This window comes from Phymastichus coffea, unplaced genomic scaffold (assembly GCF_024137745.1).
Source record: "Phymastichus coffea isolate CEN01 unplaced genomic scaffold, Cenicafe_Pcof_1.1 PCOF00012, whole genome shotgun sequence".
Taxonomy (NCBI): Eukaryota; Metazoa; Arthropoda; class Insecta; order Hymenoptera; family Eulophidae; genus Phymastichus; species Phymastichus coffea.
In genome coordinates, this window is record NW_026706823.1 from 2,321,505 (window position 1) to 2,339,726 (window position 18,222).

The 18,222-nt window shown below is 33.0% G+C and overlaps 1 protein-coding gene across 3 annotated transcripts in view; it reads left to right on the forward strand.

Moving 5' to 3' along the window:
* Window positions 1-3,804: 3,804 nt before the first annotated feature.
* LOC131672486 (mitochondrial proton/calcium exchanger protein) overlaps window positions 3,805-18,222 on the forward strand; it is a 581,097-nt gene continuing 566,679 nt past the window's right edge. For 2 of the 3 annotated variants that reach the window (XM_058949751.1, XM_058949759.1), the window contains exons 1-2: window positions 3,805-4,033; window positions 4,592-5,013. In XM_058949751.1, coding sequence (XP_058805734.1) covers window positions 3,979-4,033; window positions 4,592-5,013 — 477 coding nt within the window. In that variant the 5' untranslated portion in view covers window positions 3,805-3,978. The remainder of the gene's footprint in view (window positions 4,034-4,591; window positions 5,014-18,222) is intronic. The other variant, XM_058949742.1, reaches the window with a different exon arrangement.

Here is an 18,222-nt window from a genome sequence, read left to right on the forward strand (position 1 = left end):
TATAACTTTTTTATAACGCAATCAATCGCAATTTTGAAAAAAGATTCTGAAAGAGCGTTAAATTTCCCATCCAAATACGAGTTTGCAAAAATTTCTTAGGCCTATGACTACCGAAAAAAACGCGTTAAAAATCGACAAAAAAATTGAGCATTTTGGTGGTTAATGGGTTAAGCTCGGCGCTCCGTTTGGCTAGTCATTTCCCCGATAGGGCCTTTCACCTGGAAACCACCGGCATTTCCCTGTTGTTTCTGTTGTTCGTTAAAAATGCTTTTGTTACATCTTATTTTTCAATGACCTTTAATACCGCAATAATTACAAATAGTTGGATCTCTGTTTGGATTTCCTGGTCCGTAATAACTAGAATTAAAATTTCTCTGGTATTGATTTTTGATGCAGAGTTCTGATTTGTTTGGAGCGGAGCTATTTGCTGGCTCATTCTTTCTCTATTGGCTGAATTTCAACTATTCATTTGCTTTTGGCCTTCGTTACTATTGAATCTTTTATTTCTAAATTTTGTACTGCCATTGTTACGGTAAAAACACGTATCTGCTAAATAATTTGACAACTTACAAATTTGACATATTTGCAAGTTCTGTGTTTCTACTACTTTTACACTTTTAATGTTTGCTAATTCTTTTTCTGCTTCTGCAAGTACTTTTACTATCTGGTTGAGAGCGTTGGGTTCCTGTGTTGCGAAATCGCGTTCAATCTCTATCACTTTTGCTGTTGCTTCTTCGAGATTTTTTGCCTGTTCCATTCGCGCTTTAATCACCCAGTGTAAGCCGCTGATGAAAAACTTGACTTTATCCTTTTATAATTGATTTAAGAATCCAACATTATATCTTTTTTCGCGCACTGCTGCGCTTACTAATTCTCGCGCTACTGTTTTAAATCTGTTTGAGAATTTTACTAGATTTTCTGAGGCTTTTTGCTTGAGCATAGCTAGCTCACCTGATAATTGGTTGAAAGTTTTGTCCGATCCGAAAAGGTGATCTAAATACATTTCAATCTCGCTAATTGTCTCAAAATGCTTTCCACGCATACTTTTTAATGCATACCCGTATAATCTCATTTTAACTAATCTTGCTAGATCGTATTTAGGAATGAAATCTACGATATTTTTCAAACCTACATTTCTCGAAGAGCTAATTGTGGAATTTTGTACTGTAAATCGGTCTTGTGCTGGCAAATGATTTTGTAACGGAGAATCTCGGTTATGCCGATCTTGTCCGTTTGACTCTCGCAAATGTCCGTGCGCCGCGCCAGGCTGAGAGTGTGTGCGTTTGGTACACACACTCATGCTTGGACCTTTTGTTTACGAGGTGCTGAACACGGGCTAAGCTGACGACTGGAGCGATGGAGATGGCGCAGAAGAAGAGAGAGAGAGAGAGCGTTCGAATTGGAGATCGCCGCGGAAAAGTTCGGGGAAGTCGCTGCTAAGCTATGGGCAAAGGAAGTCGCGTGCGCGGATAAAACCTAAGGTTACGGTTTTTCCGAAGCTGGCCCCGCGACCTCTTTGACGTCTTTTCATTTTCGAAGACACGCCCGGTGCGCAGACGAGTATTTAAGTGTGAGGCTGGGTCGCGCCCAGCCGTGTCCCGAGAGATACCCGGCACCGGTGCGTGTGGGTAACCGGCGAGGTGCGCGAGTGCGCGTGCGTGCAGTTTAGACGTGCTGCAGTACCGAGCAACAGAGGTGCGACGAAGACGACGACAGCAGTAATCACCGAGCGAAACAACGGATTGGGGCAGTAATATTGTGGAGCGAGCGAGAGGACGAGTAAGAAGACAAACAGCTACGACAATAAACATCAGCAAGACGGTCAGCGAGGAGCACACCAGTGACGTCATACTGCGGAGCGCTCTAGCCGTCGGAGAGGCTGAAGGTCGAGGTCGGTGCCGTGTTTTTCCTCTTGTTTCTCTCTCTCTCTTGCATGTTTGGGCGCCAGCTTATGACTGATAGCACGGCAGATCTGCTGGCTACCCGTTGGTAGACTATCGGCGGAAAGTGTTTGTCGGGCATATATTGTAACGTTTAGTTTTACAAGGAAATCGGCTGGCTGACCAGCCACCGATTCACCTTCGCGTTCGCGTTTGTTATTGTGCCGCTCGTAGTGTATAAGTCCGAGGCCGCCGTATTGTACTCGTTTGTTGACAATTAAAAGACTAGTGTATTAATCCGCTGTTGTGTTTATTCGCCGCTGTATCATTCCTCATTCCGATCTTGAATCTGTGCGTTTAACGTAGTTGTGCTCGACGCGTTATTCAGTCGTGGAAACGTCTTTTGCTTCCCGAATCCCCGAATAAATAATTTGTACGGACGGTCGCGAGCAACCCAGACGGGTATGGCCGGAATTCTCCGTTACAATCTATATGTTAACTTTGGCGTAAAGTATTCTGAATTGCTACTTTTCTCGTTTTGACTTTTTTCAGTAATTTTTGGTATTAAAAATTTAACGTTTTTATGATTTATAAGAGGAATTTCGTTTCTTATTTTATTTATTTCGTCTTCGTTATCATTGTCAATTGTCAAGTTTGTCAAAGCTTGGAAATATTCCCTTGACTCGTCTTCTCTTATTTCCGCGTTTGATTCAATTATTGGTTCAAATTTATTTTCAAATTGTACTAGTTTGTCAGTACGAATTACTGCTACTAAAATTTCTTTTGGACTTATATTACGTTTTGTTAATTCTTCTACAATGAGTAGTAAAAGTGGATCTTGACATGAATTCCTTATTAGATGTTCATTTATATAATGTTCCAAAATTGTTATTAATTTTTCTAGTTGTTGTTTTTTGCCTTCTATTTCAAAATCTAAAACTTGACGAGCGTGCAGAAATTTTATACTTTCTAGTAAAGTTGGTTCTCGACTAGTGATAAAATTCGGATCTACTTTTCCTATGCAGTTTCTTAAAACTAATAGTGCTTCCTCATTTCGTTTGTCTCTCAAATCGACTCCCGTAGCCATGTTTGTAAAAAAAAAATTTACTTCTGCCTAATCTTGCTTTTCGTTAAAAAAATTTTACCCGGAGGGGTCCCCAATTGTTACGTCTCACGTAACGGCCGCAAACTGACAAGAATTACTCAAACGCGACTGTCTTTTTTCGGTCAATGCGTAAGCGCTTTACCATGGGTGCGAGACTCAAACGAAAGCAGATCGGCAACATATCTAAATTACCGAGTGAAAAAGTAATAATTAAATAATTTACCTTCAGTTTAACTGATCCAGAAACTCGTACCTCAGAAGTCAGAAATGTAACGTAGATTAGGTATAACTCTCAAATAAGTTATTATAGAAATAGATTTAAAATATTTATTGATCAAATTACAGAAGGTGCGTAGTGTTACAGAGTTGAATACATAGTGTTCGTTACAATTGTTTTGCATCCTCTTTTATAGTACAAAATACCAAAATACATAAAAACTAATCAATAAAGGATTAATCCCAGAAGGGGTAAGTGCGTCACTGAGATTAAAGTCAGCTATTAAATGACTATTACTTATAATTACGGGAACTCCCCTTCCATAAAAAATTCAAATTTTACCGCTATAAAATAGTCTGACTCGTCCTCGACGTAACATTTACATCAGTAGATACAAAATTATTTTTATGGTATAAATACGTGTACATATACAGACTTATATCTAAACGTATATGCTATAAGCTCGTGTGATACGTCAGGTATCAACATGACATATTTCTAGGGCCCCTGAGAAAAATTTTTCAGTGGCAACTCTGAGTCTATGTTCTAAATTTAAAAGTCTGTGCATCCTTTTACTATTGACGCTTCACAATTTATTCACAGAGGGTTTTATTTATTTAGTGTATCACCAACCGTATAATCACCAAAAATTATGATGATAAATTGTTAATAACTTCAGGTTAAACATATAATTCTGATGGCCTTTCTAGATGGTTTTTTTTTTTGGAAAAATATAATTACTAAATTACAACAAAAAAGAATACAAATATTTAGACATGTACTATTCAATTAGATCTAAATCAATATCATCACACGTTAATGGAATTAAACGTATGTAATATATTTAAATAATTTTTTTACATGTAATTGTTTATTCGAAGCACTGCATAAAATTATTTTAGTATTTAATATAAATTAACATAGTTTCTGCCATCAGTGTAACAATGATAAATTTTTTATAGTCAATTATTCATTTCTATGTTATAAAAATTTAAAAAAATTTAACATGATATTTTTATCAAGAGTAACATAGTTTCATTGTGATTATTTTATTCTACTTTTACTATAATTCAAATACTGAATCTGACAAATTATACGTGTTTCTATGAAATGAAAGATAAAGAAATGAAATGTTATTCTTATAAAGATTTAAATTTTTTTTTCAAATATTTGTAATCTTAATAGTCATTTGCAAAAATCACATTACAAGATTTAAATTCTTGTATAGGTGTCATATAGAATCAATTATTTTGCAAAATTGATTCGATTATGTCTATTATGTTTGTAATCATGATCTATTGATATAAGTAGTTTTAATCTCGATAAAGCCATATTTTCAGCATATATTATAATGTTAATAATAATTATTAATTTTCGTCATTTCAATAGGTTGTTATTTCAGAAATATATATTTTACGGATAAAAACCTATTTCCATTGTACCACAGAACTATTGATGTTTTCTGTACTTCAAAACAAATAGACCATAAATCTAAGTTGCAACAATATCGATTGTTATATATTGGATCTATTGTGAGAACTCATGAAGCATCTTCGAAAGTTGAAGAAACTATTAAAAATATTAAGGAAGAGAATAAGAAGAATAAATCTGAAGTTATTGTAACAAAAAATTTTGTTAATATTTCAGAAAATAGTTTGTATAAGAAACAAACACTTTGGCAAAAAATTAAAGCTGAACTTTTACATTATTATCATGGATTCAGGTTATTGGGATTGGATATGAAAGTGTCTATAAAACTAATATGGAGAATTTTGCAAGGAAATGATCTTACTAGAAGAGAGCACCGATTAGTAAGTTAATTATGTTACATAATAATGTATAATTTGACTAGATTATTAACAAAATACCTATTGATAATATATAAGATAAGCAATTCTTATATAAGTTCTGACATGACATAAATTTTTATTTACATTTTAATCTGACTTATTGTGATTTAGTTATTACAGTTTGATTGATGTGTAATGAAATATAGTTTGCTGTTGGTAAATGAAGATTTCATTAAAGTTTACTTACACAATGAAATTGTCATTTTGTTAAGAGGATGGCAAAGGAAATTTGAGCCTCTATAAAAAAAATATTATACTTAACATTTATAGTTTATGTGAAATATTTGTCAATCATCTTGCATTTGTAACTTCATAAACTACATGTGATAATCTTCATTATTGTTATTAATGCTTTTTCAAAACGTAATGTGTAACACGGTTGTGTACTATACATTATGTACCACACATTACTTAAATATTAAGTAATGATCTGAAAAAGTATTAGAAAAATAAGGTATACCATAAAATGTCTAATTTATTAAGGATTATAGTTTCTGTTACTATAAGTTATATGGGTAATTCTAGGCTATTTCGATTGACTTGTAACCCTTAGATTACGGATTTTTTTTTAATTTGGCACAATTGTTGTACACATAAAACTGAGATTTTTCCCAAATTTTGGAGACGATACATTAATTATATCAAAAGTTATTAACAATTAAAGAAAAATGATAAAAAATTTTCAAACAGCTATATTTTAAAAACTAATAAAGATATCGAAGTCGGATTTTTTTCAAAATACTTATAATGCCTTAAAATTTCGAAATAATTACAACAATAAACAATAAAAATTTTTTTTCGAAAGTTATTAACTTTTTGTTTAAACAATTGCTAATATCTCAAAAAGTATATTTTTTTTTTGAAAAATTCTTGCTCCTACGTATTCCTGAGGATTTTTGCTATCGAAATCAATCATAAAATTCAAGGGCCCGACATATCGGAAAGCGTAGCCCTAATCAAAAGAAGACGCCTCGGCGTAAGGCTGCGGTAGCGCTCCAGCGGACTCACGGTCGAAAGGTACTTTAGCTTTAATCTAAAAAACTAATAAAGATACCGAATCGGAGTTTTCCCAAATTACTTATAATACCTTGAATTTTCGAAATAATTACAACAATAAACAATAAAAATTTTTTTTCGAAAGTTATTAACTTTTTGTTTAAACAATTGCTAATATCTCAAAAAGTATATTTTTTTTTTGAAAAATTCTTACTCCTACGTATTCCTGAGGATTTTTGCTATCGAAATCAATCATAAAATTCAAGGGCCCGACATATCGGAAAGCGTAGCCCTAATCAAAAGAAGACGCCTCAGCGTAAGACCACGAAGACGTCCTGCTGTCGTTGCGACGTACACTGAGGCATCTTCTTTTGATTAGGGCTACGCTTTCCGATATGTCGGGCCCTTGAATTTTATGATTGATTTCGATAGCAAAAATCCTCAGGAATACGTAGGAGCAAGAATTTTTCAAAAAAAAAAAATACTTTTTGAGATATTAGCAATTGTTTAAACAAAAAGTTAATAATTTTCGAAAAAAAATTTTTATTGTTTATTGTTGTAATTATTTCGAAAGTTCAAGGTATTATAAGTAATTTGGGAAAACTCCGATTCGGTATCTTTATTAGTTTTTTAGATTAAAGCTAAAGTACCTTTCGACCGTGAGTCCGCTGGAGCGCTACCGCAGCCTTACGCTGAGGCGTCTTCTTTTGATTCAGGCTACACTTTCCGATATGTCGGGCCCTTGAATTTTATGATTGATTTCGATTGCAAAAATCCTCAGGAATACGCAGGAGCAAGAATTTTTCAAAAAAAAAAATATACTTTTTGAGATATTAGCAATTGTTTAAACAAAAAGTTAATAACTTTCGAAAAAAAATTTTTATTGTTTATTGTTGTAATTATTTTGAAAGTTCAAGGTATTATAAGTAATTTGGGAAAACTCCAATTCGGTATCTTTATTAGTTTTTTAGATTAAAGCTAAAGTACCTTTCGACCGTGAGTCCGCTGGAGCGCTACCGCAGCCTTACGCTGAGGCGTCTTCTTTTGATTCAGGCTACACTTTCCGATATGTCGGGCCCTTGAATTTTATGATTGATTTCGATTGCAAAAATCCTCAGGAATACGCAGGAGCAAGAATTTTTCAAAAAAAAAATATACTTTTTGAGATATTAGCAATTGTTTAAACAAAAAGTTAATAACTTTCGAAAAAAAATTTTTATTGTTTATTGTTGTAATTATTTTGAAAGTTCAAGGTATTATAAGTAATTTGGGAAAACTCCAATTCGGTATCTTTATTAGTTTTTTAGATTAAAGCTAAAGTACCTTTCGACCGTGAGTCCGCTGGAGCGCTACCGCAGCCTTACGCCGAGGCGTCTTCTTTTGATTAGGGCTACGCTTTCCGATATGTCGGGCCCTTGAATTTTATGATTGATTTCGATAGCAAAAATCCTCAGGAATACGTAGGAGCAAGAATTTTTCAAAAAAAAAATATACTTTTTGAGATATTAGCAATTGTTTAAACAAAAAGTTAATAACTTTCGAAAAAAAATTTTTATTGTTTATTGTTGTAATTATTTCGAAATTTTAAGGCATTATAAGTATTTTGAAAAAAATCCGACTTCGATATCTTTATTAGTTTTTAAAATATAGCTGTTTGAAAATTTTTTATCATTTTTCTTTAATTGTTAATAACTTTTGATATAATTAATGTATCGTCTCCAAAATTTGGGAAAAATCTCAGTTTTATGTGTACAACAATTGTGCCAAATTAAAAAAAAATCCGTAACCTAAGGGTTACAAGTCAATCGAAATAGCCTAGAATTACCCATATATGGCCTTTGCCATTTTCTTAATATCAAATTTCTCTCATCGTACAGTCACTTTTTGATAATCTCATTGGCGGATTTTGTTTAAGCTTTTTACAAGAATAAGAATTAAGTGTCCTGATGATTCAGAAATGTCATTTTTTGCACTATACTTGTATAATTAGAATTTAATTGATAACTAGTAATAATTGTTTCAAATAAAAATAACTAGTAATATTTGTTTCAAATAAAAATTTACAGTTAGCTTGTTATTGTATATGTCTCAGCCTATTGACCTAAAGACAAACAGGGAATTGTTCATCACCTATATGTGAATCCTGCCAAAAAGAGTTTTTTGTACCCTGTTTTTTCAAGAACCACCAGGCTATGACATTCTATTGTAGTCATATTTTTGTCTCTATGGTTCTGACATAAGCCTATAATAAGCATAGATAACTATGCTCCAATTACTAAATTTACAGTTTATTGGTACATGAAATCTGAACTGCTTTGGGAATTACGATATAGGTTTAGTCATATAATTTAATTAAAATTTATAATTTAATTATCATTAATTAAAAGCCATTGATACCCACCAGGAATTCAACTCAGGTCTCCCATGTGGGTATCTGATACTATCCATGAGCCATGTTGTTCTTAAATTGAGTTGAACATAGTTGAATTAAACAAGGTTCATGATCTGATAGTGAAATTGGATATTCTATTTAATCAACTTAGAAATTCTGCACTGATTATGCATAAAATTAATTCGATTTTGTTCTGATTTTGTAGTTTAATCCTTAACCTGTTAACCGAGCGGGACGTATAAATACGTCAAAAGTAAACAATATCGGGTACGGGTAGGATATATAAATATTTATATTGATATTTATATTGCGCCCTGGAACGGGCGGGACGTATATTTTACTACTACTATGGTAATACGTCATTCATACACGTCTTAGTGGAAAAGGACGCGCCCGTTATATGTTGCGTAATTAGAAAGGGATTTCCCCGGCTAACACATTAATTGTATGTCAGGGTAGAATCACAACATAATTAAAGAAAATCAGAATTGATTTGCCAATCGAATTATGTTAAAAATAGCTAGGATAAGGACAAGGTGCTTCTTCATCGATAGAATTACATACGCCAAAGCGGTAGACCAAATTTCTGACCTTATGTGGAGCGTGACATCATTTTAAAGGTATATAAATAGACGAATATAATTATTTCATGAGAAACTTCTATAACGAAAATCTTTTTTGATGAACCAATGTACTTAGTGTCGTGTTAGTGATCCTGAACTTCAATTTCAAGGTCATTTGAAGGTTAAAGTGATTTTTTTAAATGGGAATTCTTATATTTTTATTATTATTATTATTCACCGGATTCGAAAAGAGTGGTTAATTTTACGATTGACATGATATTAAAAAGGTTCGATACCAAGGTCAAATTAAGGTTGAAATGCGAAAAAATATTAAAAATAGTACATTACGATACAAGTGCGAGAAAGTAAATTCTTATCTCGTGTGGAGTTTATGCTCGAGCGAAGCGAGTGTGGAAAGGTACAGGAGACGAAAAACTCTTTCTCGAACATGTGCCGTACCGTATTATTTGATACGACGTGAAAGTGCGATTTTCAACGCACGTTTTCTGCCAAGCATGCAGGAAAACGCACTTTGCGCACGGAGTGTCGAAAATAATTTGTTGTGATTTTGGTACGAAAAATATTAGAAAAGAGTTAGGATTAACGACTTTAGCTTAAAAGTTTTAATAAATAATGAACATGATCGATGGTACTAGTAGAAATGCTTTTTATTGTTTGAATGTATAACAATTTGTAATAATGTAGAAAGTGCAAGTACATAACTTAAATTATTTTATTAATAGAAACAAAACTGACTAAAAGTAATAAATTAAATAGATTAAAAAAGTGTTATCGCAATAGAAGTTCGAAGTATTGTTCATTATTTTCGAAGCTTAAGTTGATTCTACGTTGATAATTCCATATAGTTGACAACAAAACCTCTTGGAATATTTTTGCCAAGCCAATCTTATCGCTCTTTCATATTTTCTCTCGTTATTGGTGGTTGAGTGTTAACAACATTTCTTAAGTATATCCACAGGAAAAAATCTAGACTTGTCAAATCTGGAGATCGCGGGTATCATTCAACAGAACCACCTTGTCTTGTCTATATATTTGGAAATATTAGATTTAAATATTCGTGTACTCGTTTACTCCAGTGTGGTGGTGTTCCGACCTGCAGGAACCGCATACGTACTCTAGTTTGCAATGTAATGTTTTCAAACAGTTCAGGTATTTCGTTATGTAAGAACTGTAAGTAGTTTGTACCATTTACATTATGATCAATAGAGTGTGGTCTGATTAAAGTATAGGTCTGATATTAGCGATCAAGTTGTTGAAACTAATGTAGATTTTCAAGGGACCAGTAGTGACAATTATGTCAATTTAGTTGGCCGGTGCTATGGAATGTTACTTCATCACTAAATAAAACATAATGGAAGAAATCAGGATCTAGTCGTATCATCTCGTGTGCCCATCTGCAAAATGCTATTGTCCGTTGGAAATTATCCGTCGTTAATCGTTGCATGAACGTGATATGGTACGGACGAAAATTATGAAGAGACTGTGTTTTTTGAGCAGTAAATTTAGACATACTTAATTCTCTTTGAATTTGTCGCAAACTAGCATGCAAAATCATATTATGTAACGCTATACTGCTAATACTTGCGCATCATTTCTTTCAAACATATTCACTTTACACTATCTTCAATTTAAAGGTATCTGTCGTTGACGATCTAAATTTCTTGCAATCTGACGATCACGTGGATGTCTTCTCTTTGGAAAACGTTGATGATATAAATTTGCTTCTCAAGAGTAGTTGCCAAGTATCAGAATATAAATGCATTCCGTTTGACTATACTTTAGTATTTTTAAATAATTGCCCTAAGTTGTACTGACAATCACGAAAAATAAAAAGGTGACAGATCATTTTGATTTTGAAGAATACAAAAAATAATTTAGACAGAAATTATTCATTTATCAACGAAAAATTACTTACAATCTCTTCATTATTTAGCGAAAAATCACATACAGTAATACAACAAAACACATTCCATTTACAGAAACCGACTTGCCTTGATACGATGAAGTAGAAACTTTATTTTATTCGAAGGCACTATCGAAAATAATTTACGTGCCTAATTTGAAATTGAAAAAATAAATAATAATTATAGTCAGGGTCAAATCCATAGTTACCATCCTACTACTCCCTTCAAATTTAGAACTTTGGTCATTTTCAATTTTGGTCTTTTGAGAGCAGTTACTCAGATGGATCACTCTAAATTGGATGATGGACCATAAAATGACCTTAAATTCTATGATAAGTCATACTGTATTAAAATTACCAAAGTTGAAATACGAAAAATTAGTTAGTAACATAAATTTAGATGAAAACGGAAAAAAAAATCTACGCATACCGAATTAAACAGATAAAAAATAGCTTAAAATGAAAAATTAAATCAAATAGAAGTAGTACAAGTGTAGAATTTGAAATTGAATATTTACAAATCACTTAAGTTCATTGATAAATGTTTTTTCGGATTCCAACCTTAATTTGATCTTATTATCTGACTTTAATATCGTTTCGATCATAAAATTTCCTGCTTTTTTCGAATCCGGTGTTAAATATAGGGTTTTTCATTTCAAAAGTCACTTTGACCTTCAAATAACATTGAAATTGAAGTTCAAGGTCAACATTGACGTGACATGTAGTAACCCCCATTGCCCTGAACAACTTTCGTCTAAACAATTTTTTCGTACGTCAACTTTTCGAAATATTCAGTAGTAGTAGATATTATCTACATATGTACATATGGATTATTCTTGGCTATTTCATATAGCTACTAACATCGAATTCATCAATTTTCTTCAAAGTTACACTTTTTACCGATATAGAGGACAGTATGAGTGTACATTTTTAAATCAAAATGTTGATTGTGCCGAATAATCAACTGTTATAGTGTTATATCGCCACTCTATAGCCGTGACATCTGTTTATTAAAAATAATAAATTTTAATTAAGACGGTATGATCGAAGTGTAATAATTGTATATATATATATATATATATATACATACTTATTACACTTATTACACACACACACACACACACACACACACACACACACACACATACAGGGTGGACCATTGTAATCGAAGCACCCAGAAATCTTTTTCCAGGTAAGGATGCGTGAAATATGTTCCAGACAAAATTTGCTGGACTCCGAGAGGGACATAATCGGGTGACCTTGACTCTGATCTTGAAGGTCATTTTCAAGGTCATCCGAAGGTCAACTTTGTTTTTTTAAATAGAAACCCCCATTTTTGACCTCGGATTCAGAAAGAGCGGGAAATTCTACGTTCAGATGACCTATTATACGTGGGGTCTGGGTGATCACCAAGGTCGCCCCCAACATCACGTAAAGTTCAATGTTATTTTTTTTTTAATCTTTCCACCTAACTGACCTAAGATAGGTATGGTTTAGAGAAAAATGATGTAGACAAAAGATATTGTATTTTGAGAGGGGCATCTTGTGGTTACCTTAACTTCGACCTTGAGGGTCATTTTCAAGGTCATTAGAAGGTCAAATTTGTTTCTACTTTTCTATTAGTAGTAACAGTAGTAGTAATTTCTACAATATGTACTTGTTTTGGGAGTGTCTTGGATAGGGTAAATAAATCACACCAAAGTATACAGTACACAAATTGATCTTATTTATCATGAAAAAATTATCATATTTATTATCTTTTTTATTAATAATTAATCACACAACATTGTGAAGTAATCTTAATAATTACAAAAAATGTCGTTTCAAAATAATGTTACTCAAGTTAGAATTACGAACGGGTTTATGAAAAAACTTACAACAAAAAAACCCTTACAGGAAGGGTCACCTAGATACTACATATGTTATGTTTCAAGAACGTCGAATTCTTTGTTGTTTCCGAATCCGTGATAAAAAAGTAGGCTATTCCGAGAAACAGAAAGTTGACCTTCAAATGACCTTGAAAATGACCCTCAAGGTCGAAGTTAAGGTCACCACAAGATGCCCCTCTCAAAATGCAATAACTTTTGTCTACATTTTTCTCTAAACCATACCTATCTTAGGTTAGTTAGGTGGAAAGATTAAGAAAAAAATATCATTGAACTTTACGTGATGTTGGGGGCGACCTTGGTGATCACCCAGACCCCACGTATAATAGGTCATCTGAACGTAGAATTTCCCGCTCTTTCTGAATCCGAGGTCAAAAATGGGGGTTTCTATTTAAAAAAACAAAGTTGACCTTCGGATGACCTTGAAAATGACCCTCAAGGTCAGAGTCAAGGTCACCTGATTATGTCCCCCTCGGAGTCCAGCAACTTTTGTCTGAAACATGTTTCACGCATCCTTACCTGGAAAAAGATTTCTGGGTGCTTCTATTAAAATGGTCCACCCTGTATATATATATATATACGAGGTGTGTTCAAAAAGTAACGAGAATTTTTAAATTTCGCGGGTTTGGAGAGTCCGCATGTATAAAATTTTTTTTTATTATGTTGGTACACATGCCCCTGAAGTACGATAAATTTTTCAGCAATATTCATTGCTTACTTTTTAAGTGGCAGCCGCTAACGTTAGACGTGTTTTTCGAGCTCGGCGATTTTCGTTTGTGAAAAAAAATGGATCAAAGAATTTGTATTAAATTTTGCGTAAAAAATGAAATAAAGTGTAGTAAAGTTTGTCAAATGTTAACAAAGGCATATAGTGAGTCTGCTATGAGTAAAGCAAGGATTTATGAGTGGTATAAGCGTTTCCAAGATGGCCACGAAAACGTTGAAGATAACGAACGACCCGGACGCCCAAGCACATCAACAACCGATGAAAACGTGAAAAAAGTGAAAGAAATGGTTATTAACGATCACCGAATCACAATCAGAGAAGTCGCTGATGATGTTGGCATATCAGTTGGCTCATGCCATCAAATTTTTTCGAATGTTTTGGGTATGAAACGTGTGGCAGCAAAATTCGTTCCAAAATTGTTGAATTTCGAACAAAAACAGCGGCGAATGGAAGTTGCTCAGGAGTCCCTAAATGAAGTCAATAACGATGCAGAACTACTAAAACGTGTTATAACAGGTGACGAAACATGGGTTTACGGATATGATGTCGAAACTAAGGCTCAATCGTCCCAGTGGAGGCATTCTGGATCGCCAAGACCGAAAAAGGCTCGACAAGTGCGGTCGAATGTGAAGGTTATGCTCACTGTGTTCTTCGATTTGAATGGCATAGTGCATTATGAATTCTTGCCACAAGGTCAAACAATCAATAAGCAGTACTACCTACAAGTTCAACGTCGTTTGCGTGAAGCAATCCGAAAAAAACGCCCGGATTTGTGGCAAAACAATTCATGGCTTTTGCACCACGATAATGCGCCTGCTCACACTTCATTGCTTGTTCGTGAATTTTTGGCCAAAAACGAAACTGTAACGATGCCTCAGTCTCCATATTCGCCAGATATGGCTCCATGTGACTTTTTTCTATTTCCAAAAATAAAGAGAACATTAAAAGGCCGTCGTTTTACAAGCATAGATGACATTAAAAGCGAATCGCTGAAAGAGCTAAAAGCTATTACAAAGATCGAGTTTCAAAAGTTTTTCGAGGATTGGAAAAAGCGTTGGCATAAGTGTATTGTATCCGAAGGGGACTACTTTGAAGGCGACAACATTAATGTAGATGAATAAATAAATATTTTTTTCATAAAACGAAAATTCTCGTTATTTTTTGAACACACCTCGTATATATATATATATATATATATATATATATATATATATATATGATGGCAGGACTTACCTGGGTTGCTCGTTATCAAAGGAATATTATTTCCAACTCTTACTTTTGTTGATGAATATCTTTCTATTAATCTCACTTTTTTAAAATATTTTTTTCTTTTTTTTTTAATATTCATTCTTTCGATTTAATTTTATAATTATTGAGGATATTTCGTATAGAAATTATAGCAATGAATTTTAAACACAATATTTAAGGACACTAGTAAAATCTCACTTTATTTGATAAATAGAATTCACTCCGTGAGCGGTAATTGAATTAATACAATGGAATTGTCGCGCGTTGCGAATCAACTGACTAAAGAAATCGGTACGCTCTTTTCTATATTGACTTATTAGCCTACATTGATTTATCGAGTAATCAAGAAGTTAATGTGTCAGTGTTTCGATTTCTGGGTTGGAATTCTGCTGAGTTCGGTTAGTTTGACAATTTTGTGTTTCGTAAAAGGTGAAATACATTTTAGTGCTTACTTTGCTACTTTGAGCTTGCTTGATTGCCATTGACCTCAAAATAAGTAGAATTTACGTATCAGGACAAAAAAAAGATATAAAGATATAAAAAAAGAAAATAAAGATATCGAATAATTAAAAAGAAGTATTACGAAGCTCCAACTAGATTCGAAAAAATTCACATTTTAATAGTTCTTCCATTATCATGGAGTATTCGTAATATTCAAAAAGAAATAGAGTGATCTCTTTATTAGTTCAAGCAATCTACGATATGAGTGATGTATTTTACAAACTAATTTACATTTGCGATTTGATGACTAAAAGTGACTGATGGATTTACGTAGAATCAATTGTTGGACAATTACATTAGTCATTGATTTTTTTCTGGTGTGATTGTTTAAACAATGCAAATATAGGTCATAAATAGATTTTTTCTTATATCATATTAAAAAAAAGCTAGTCCATTAGAGGTCGTAATAATTTTTTTATTAAATCACAGTCCTACAATTATTAAGATTAAGAAACGAAATTTTTTTTATCGTATAGTTATAAAAGGTTAAACTTTCATATTTACCACTCAATATTATTACAATAATCACAGTTTCGTTAAAATTCTATCAAAATAAATGACCTGATTGAAACGATCGTATGGAGTTGTGGTGGAGGGAAAGAGATTCGCGCTCTGGAAAACTCTTCGAGCGACTTTAAATTCGCTACGCAGAAAAATGTTCACGTTTTCTCAACTACTCATTATCATCATTTCATATATCATACGAAATTTTACAACGGGTTATCGATTGTTCTTGATTATTACTTTTTTAAATAAATCAATTCTTACATGTATTTACCCAAAATCGAGTGTTTGTGAGTTGTCTAGGCTGAGACAAATAGTATTATCTAGAGCCGACCAGAAGAGTTAAGTCAATAAATAACAAACCGCGAAGAAAGTAACAGCAAGGTAAGTCCTACTATCCATTCAACAATATCATATAAACTACAAAGAAATAAAGAGTGAGAACATAAATAATTGTATAACAAATGTTGACCCCCCAAGTCAAAACTTAACAATAAAATGAACATCTTAACCACAAAGATTGAGAAAAACTACAGGTATTATATCAGCATCTTTACAGTTCAGATTGCAACTTTGGTATGCTGTACCTCGATAATTTTTTATCAAGTGACAATGATAATGAACTTTCGTTGAATCAGTGATAGGTTTTTCACATATATGATATACATTTGATGTATCAAATTCAATAAGTTCCTCTGGTATAATATCATCCATAGGTTTTCGATAATCGTATATATTTTTTACATAATAAACTGTAGTTTTAAACTTTTCTGTAAACCATTTGATGGCTTTGGTTCACGATAAGACTTATATGTTGATAAACTTTCATTATAAATACTTCAAATAATAACTTATACTAAATATTTCATGTTGTTGAGATGTAATTGTATTTTGATTTATGTCTTGCTTATCACTATTTATTTTCTTTAATAAACTTCATAATTTTCATAATGATAAATGATGTTTTTAATTTGAATCCATGTTTCTTGAATTCAATCATATCTTGACCTTTTTCAGGTATCTGTACACTGCACTTATTTATTTGTTTACAATTCTTTTTATGTGTATAAAATTTTTCTGAGAGTTTGAAGTAGTGCTAACATCTGTCATAAATATACTTTTTAGTTTTACTCCGTGACAAACTGCGTCCTACTAATTTTGATAGGTTTTTATGTAAACATAATGATAGTTATTTGAAATTATTTTTTTATTATTAAGTAATTATTTTCAATTAATAAAAGATTAGCATGGTTTGAGTTTTAATTGTCTGTATGATAAATAGGAACAAGCATTCTATTTTCTAATTCAAATCTATTAATAGATATCGTACTATTATTTTTACAAATTTTTTTAATTTGATTTACAGGTACTGAATATACCAACAAAATTCAGTTAATCTCCATATAATATATAGTGGCTTATTCTTTCAGGATGATCTATAAAAATGAAATCTATGAAATGAAATTTTACGTAAAGTTGATAACATTGCCCATACAAAGCATTTGTTCTTGTTATTCTCTATATTGATGCATGCATATTTATTTTTAAAAATTTTGGTAAATTAATGGTGTTGTAACAGTTTTAATGCGCTGCTACTATTTTAAAAGGGGAAGGTAAGAGAAGCGTTTTCACTCTAAATGCAATCAGAAGATTAGGCGGAAAAATAAACCAATTTTATTTATACCAAATCACAAACTTTTTATTAACTTATAATTCGAACAAACGCGCGCTTAAACTATTTAATTATGAACACCTAATTCGTATGTCTACAATATGAAACTAATAAAAATTCTAAACATCTTAACCGTAAACGCGACTTATTCTAATACAATGCTGTACCTCAACGGAATAATAAACGTGACTTATTCTAATACAAAGAGACTCGTAAAGTAGCCGGCGAGTGATCACCTGGCTGCCGTGCACTTATAACTGAACGAAACACGCAATAAAATGATTGACGAAAAAGAATTAAACAAAGGTAGCCGGCAAGTGGTCACATGGCTATCTCATAATTCGCGTGCCCGCACATCACTGCGAGAGAGAGAATAACGGGGAAAGAGCTAACCTGATCTTCGTTCTTCTCCTCGATGATCCATTGAAGGCGTAAGTGGCAACTCGGGCAGGCAACAGAATCGAACCAGCGTCCTCTGGGTTGGCAGGCTAGCGCTCTACCACTAGAGCCAATGCCACATGTACCTTAGAGGATGTTTATTGTGTATATTAGTTACACGGCCATACATTTAGTACACGGCCCGAGCCTGCGGAGGAGGGGAGCGCATGCTGTCTATAGTTCTGACTTGAGAATGGATGCTATAGTAGTAAATGTGTGCTCGCTCTCTCTCTCTCTCTCTCTAGCTATGGCTCAGCGTGGATTACAGCGCGCGGAGGAGGAGGGGAGCGCATGCTGTCTATAGTTCTGGCTTGGGGAT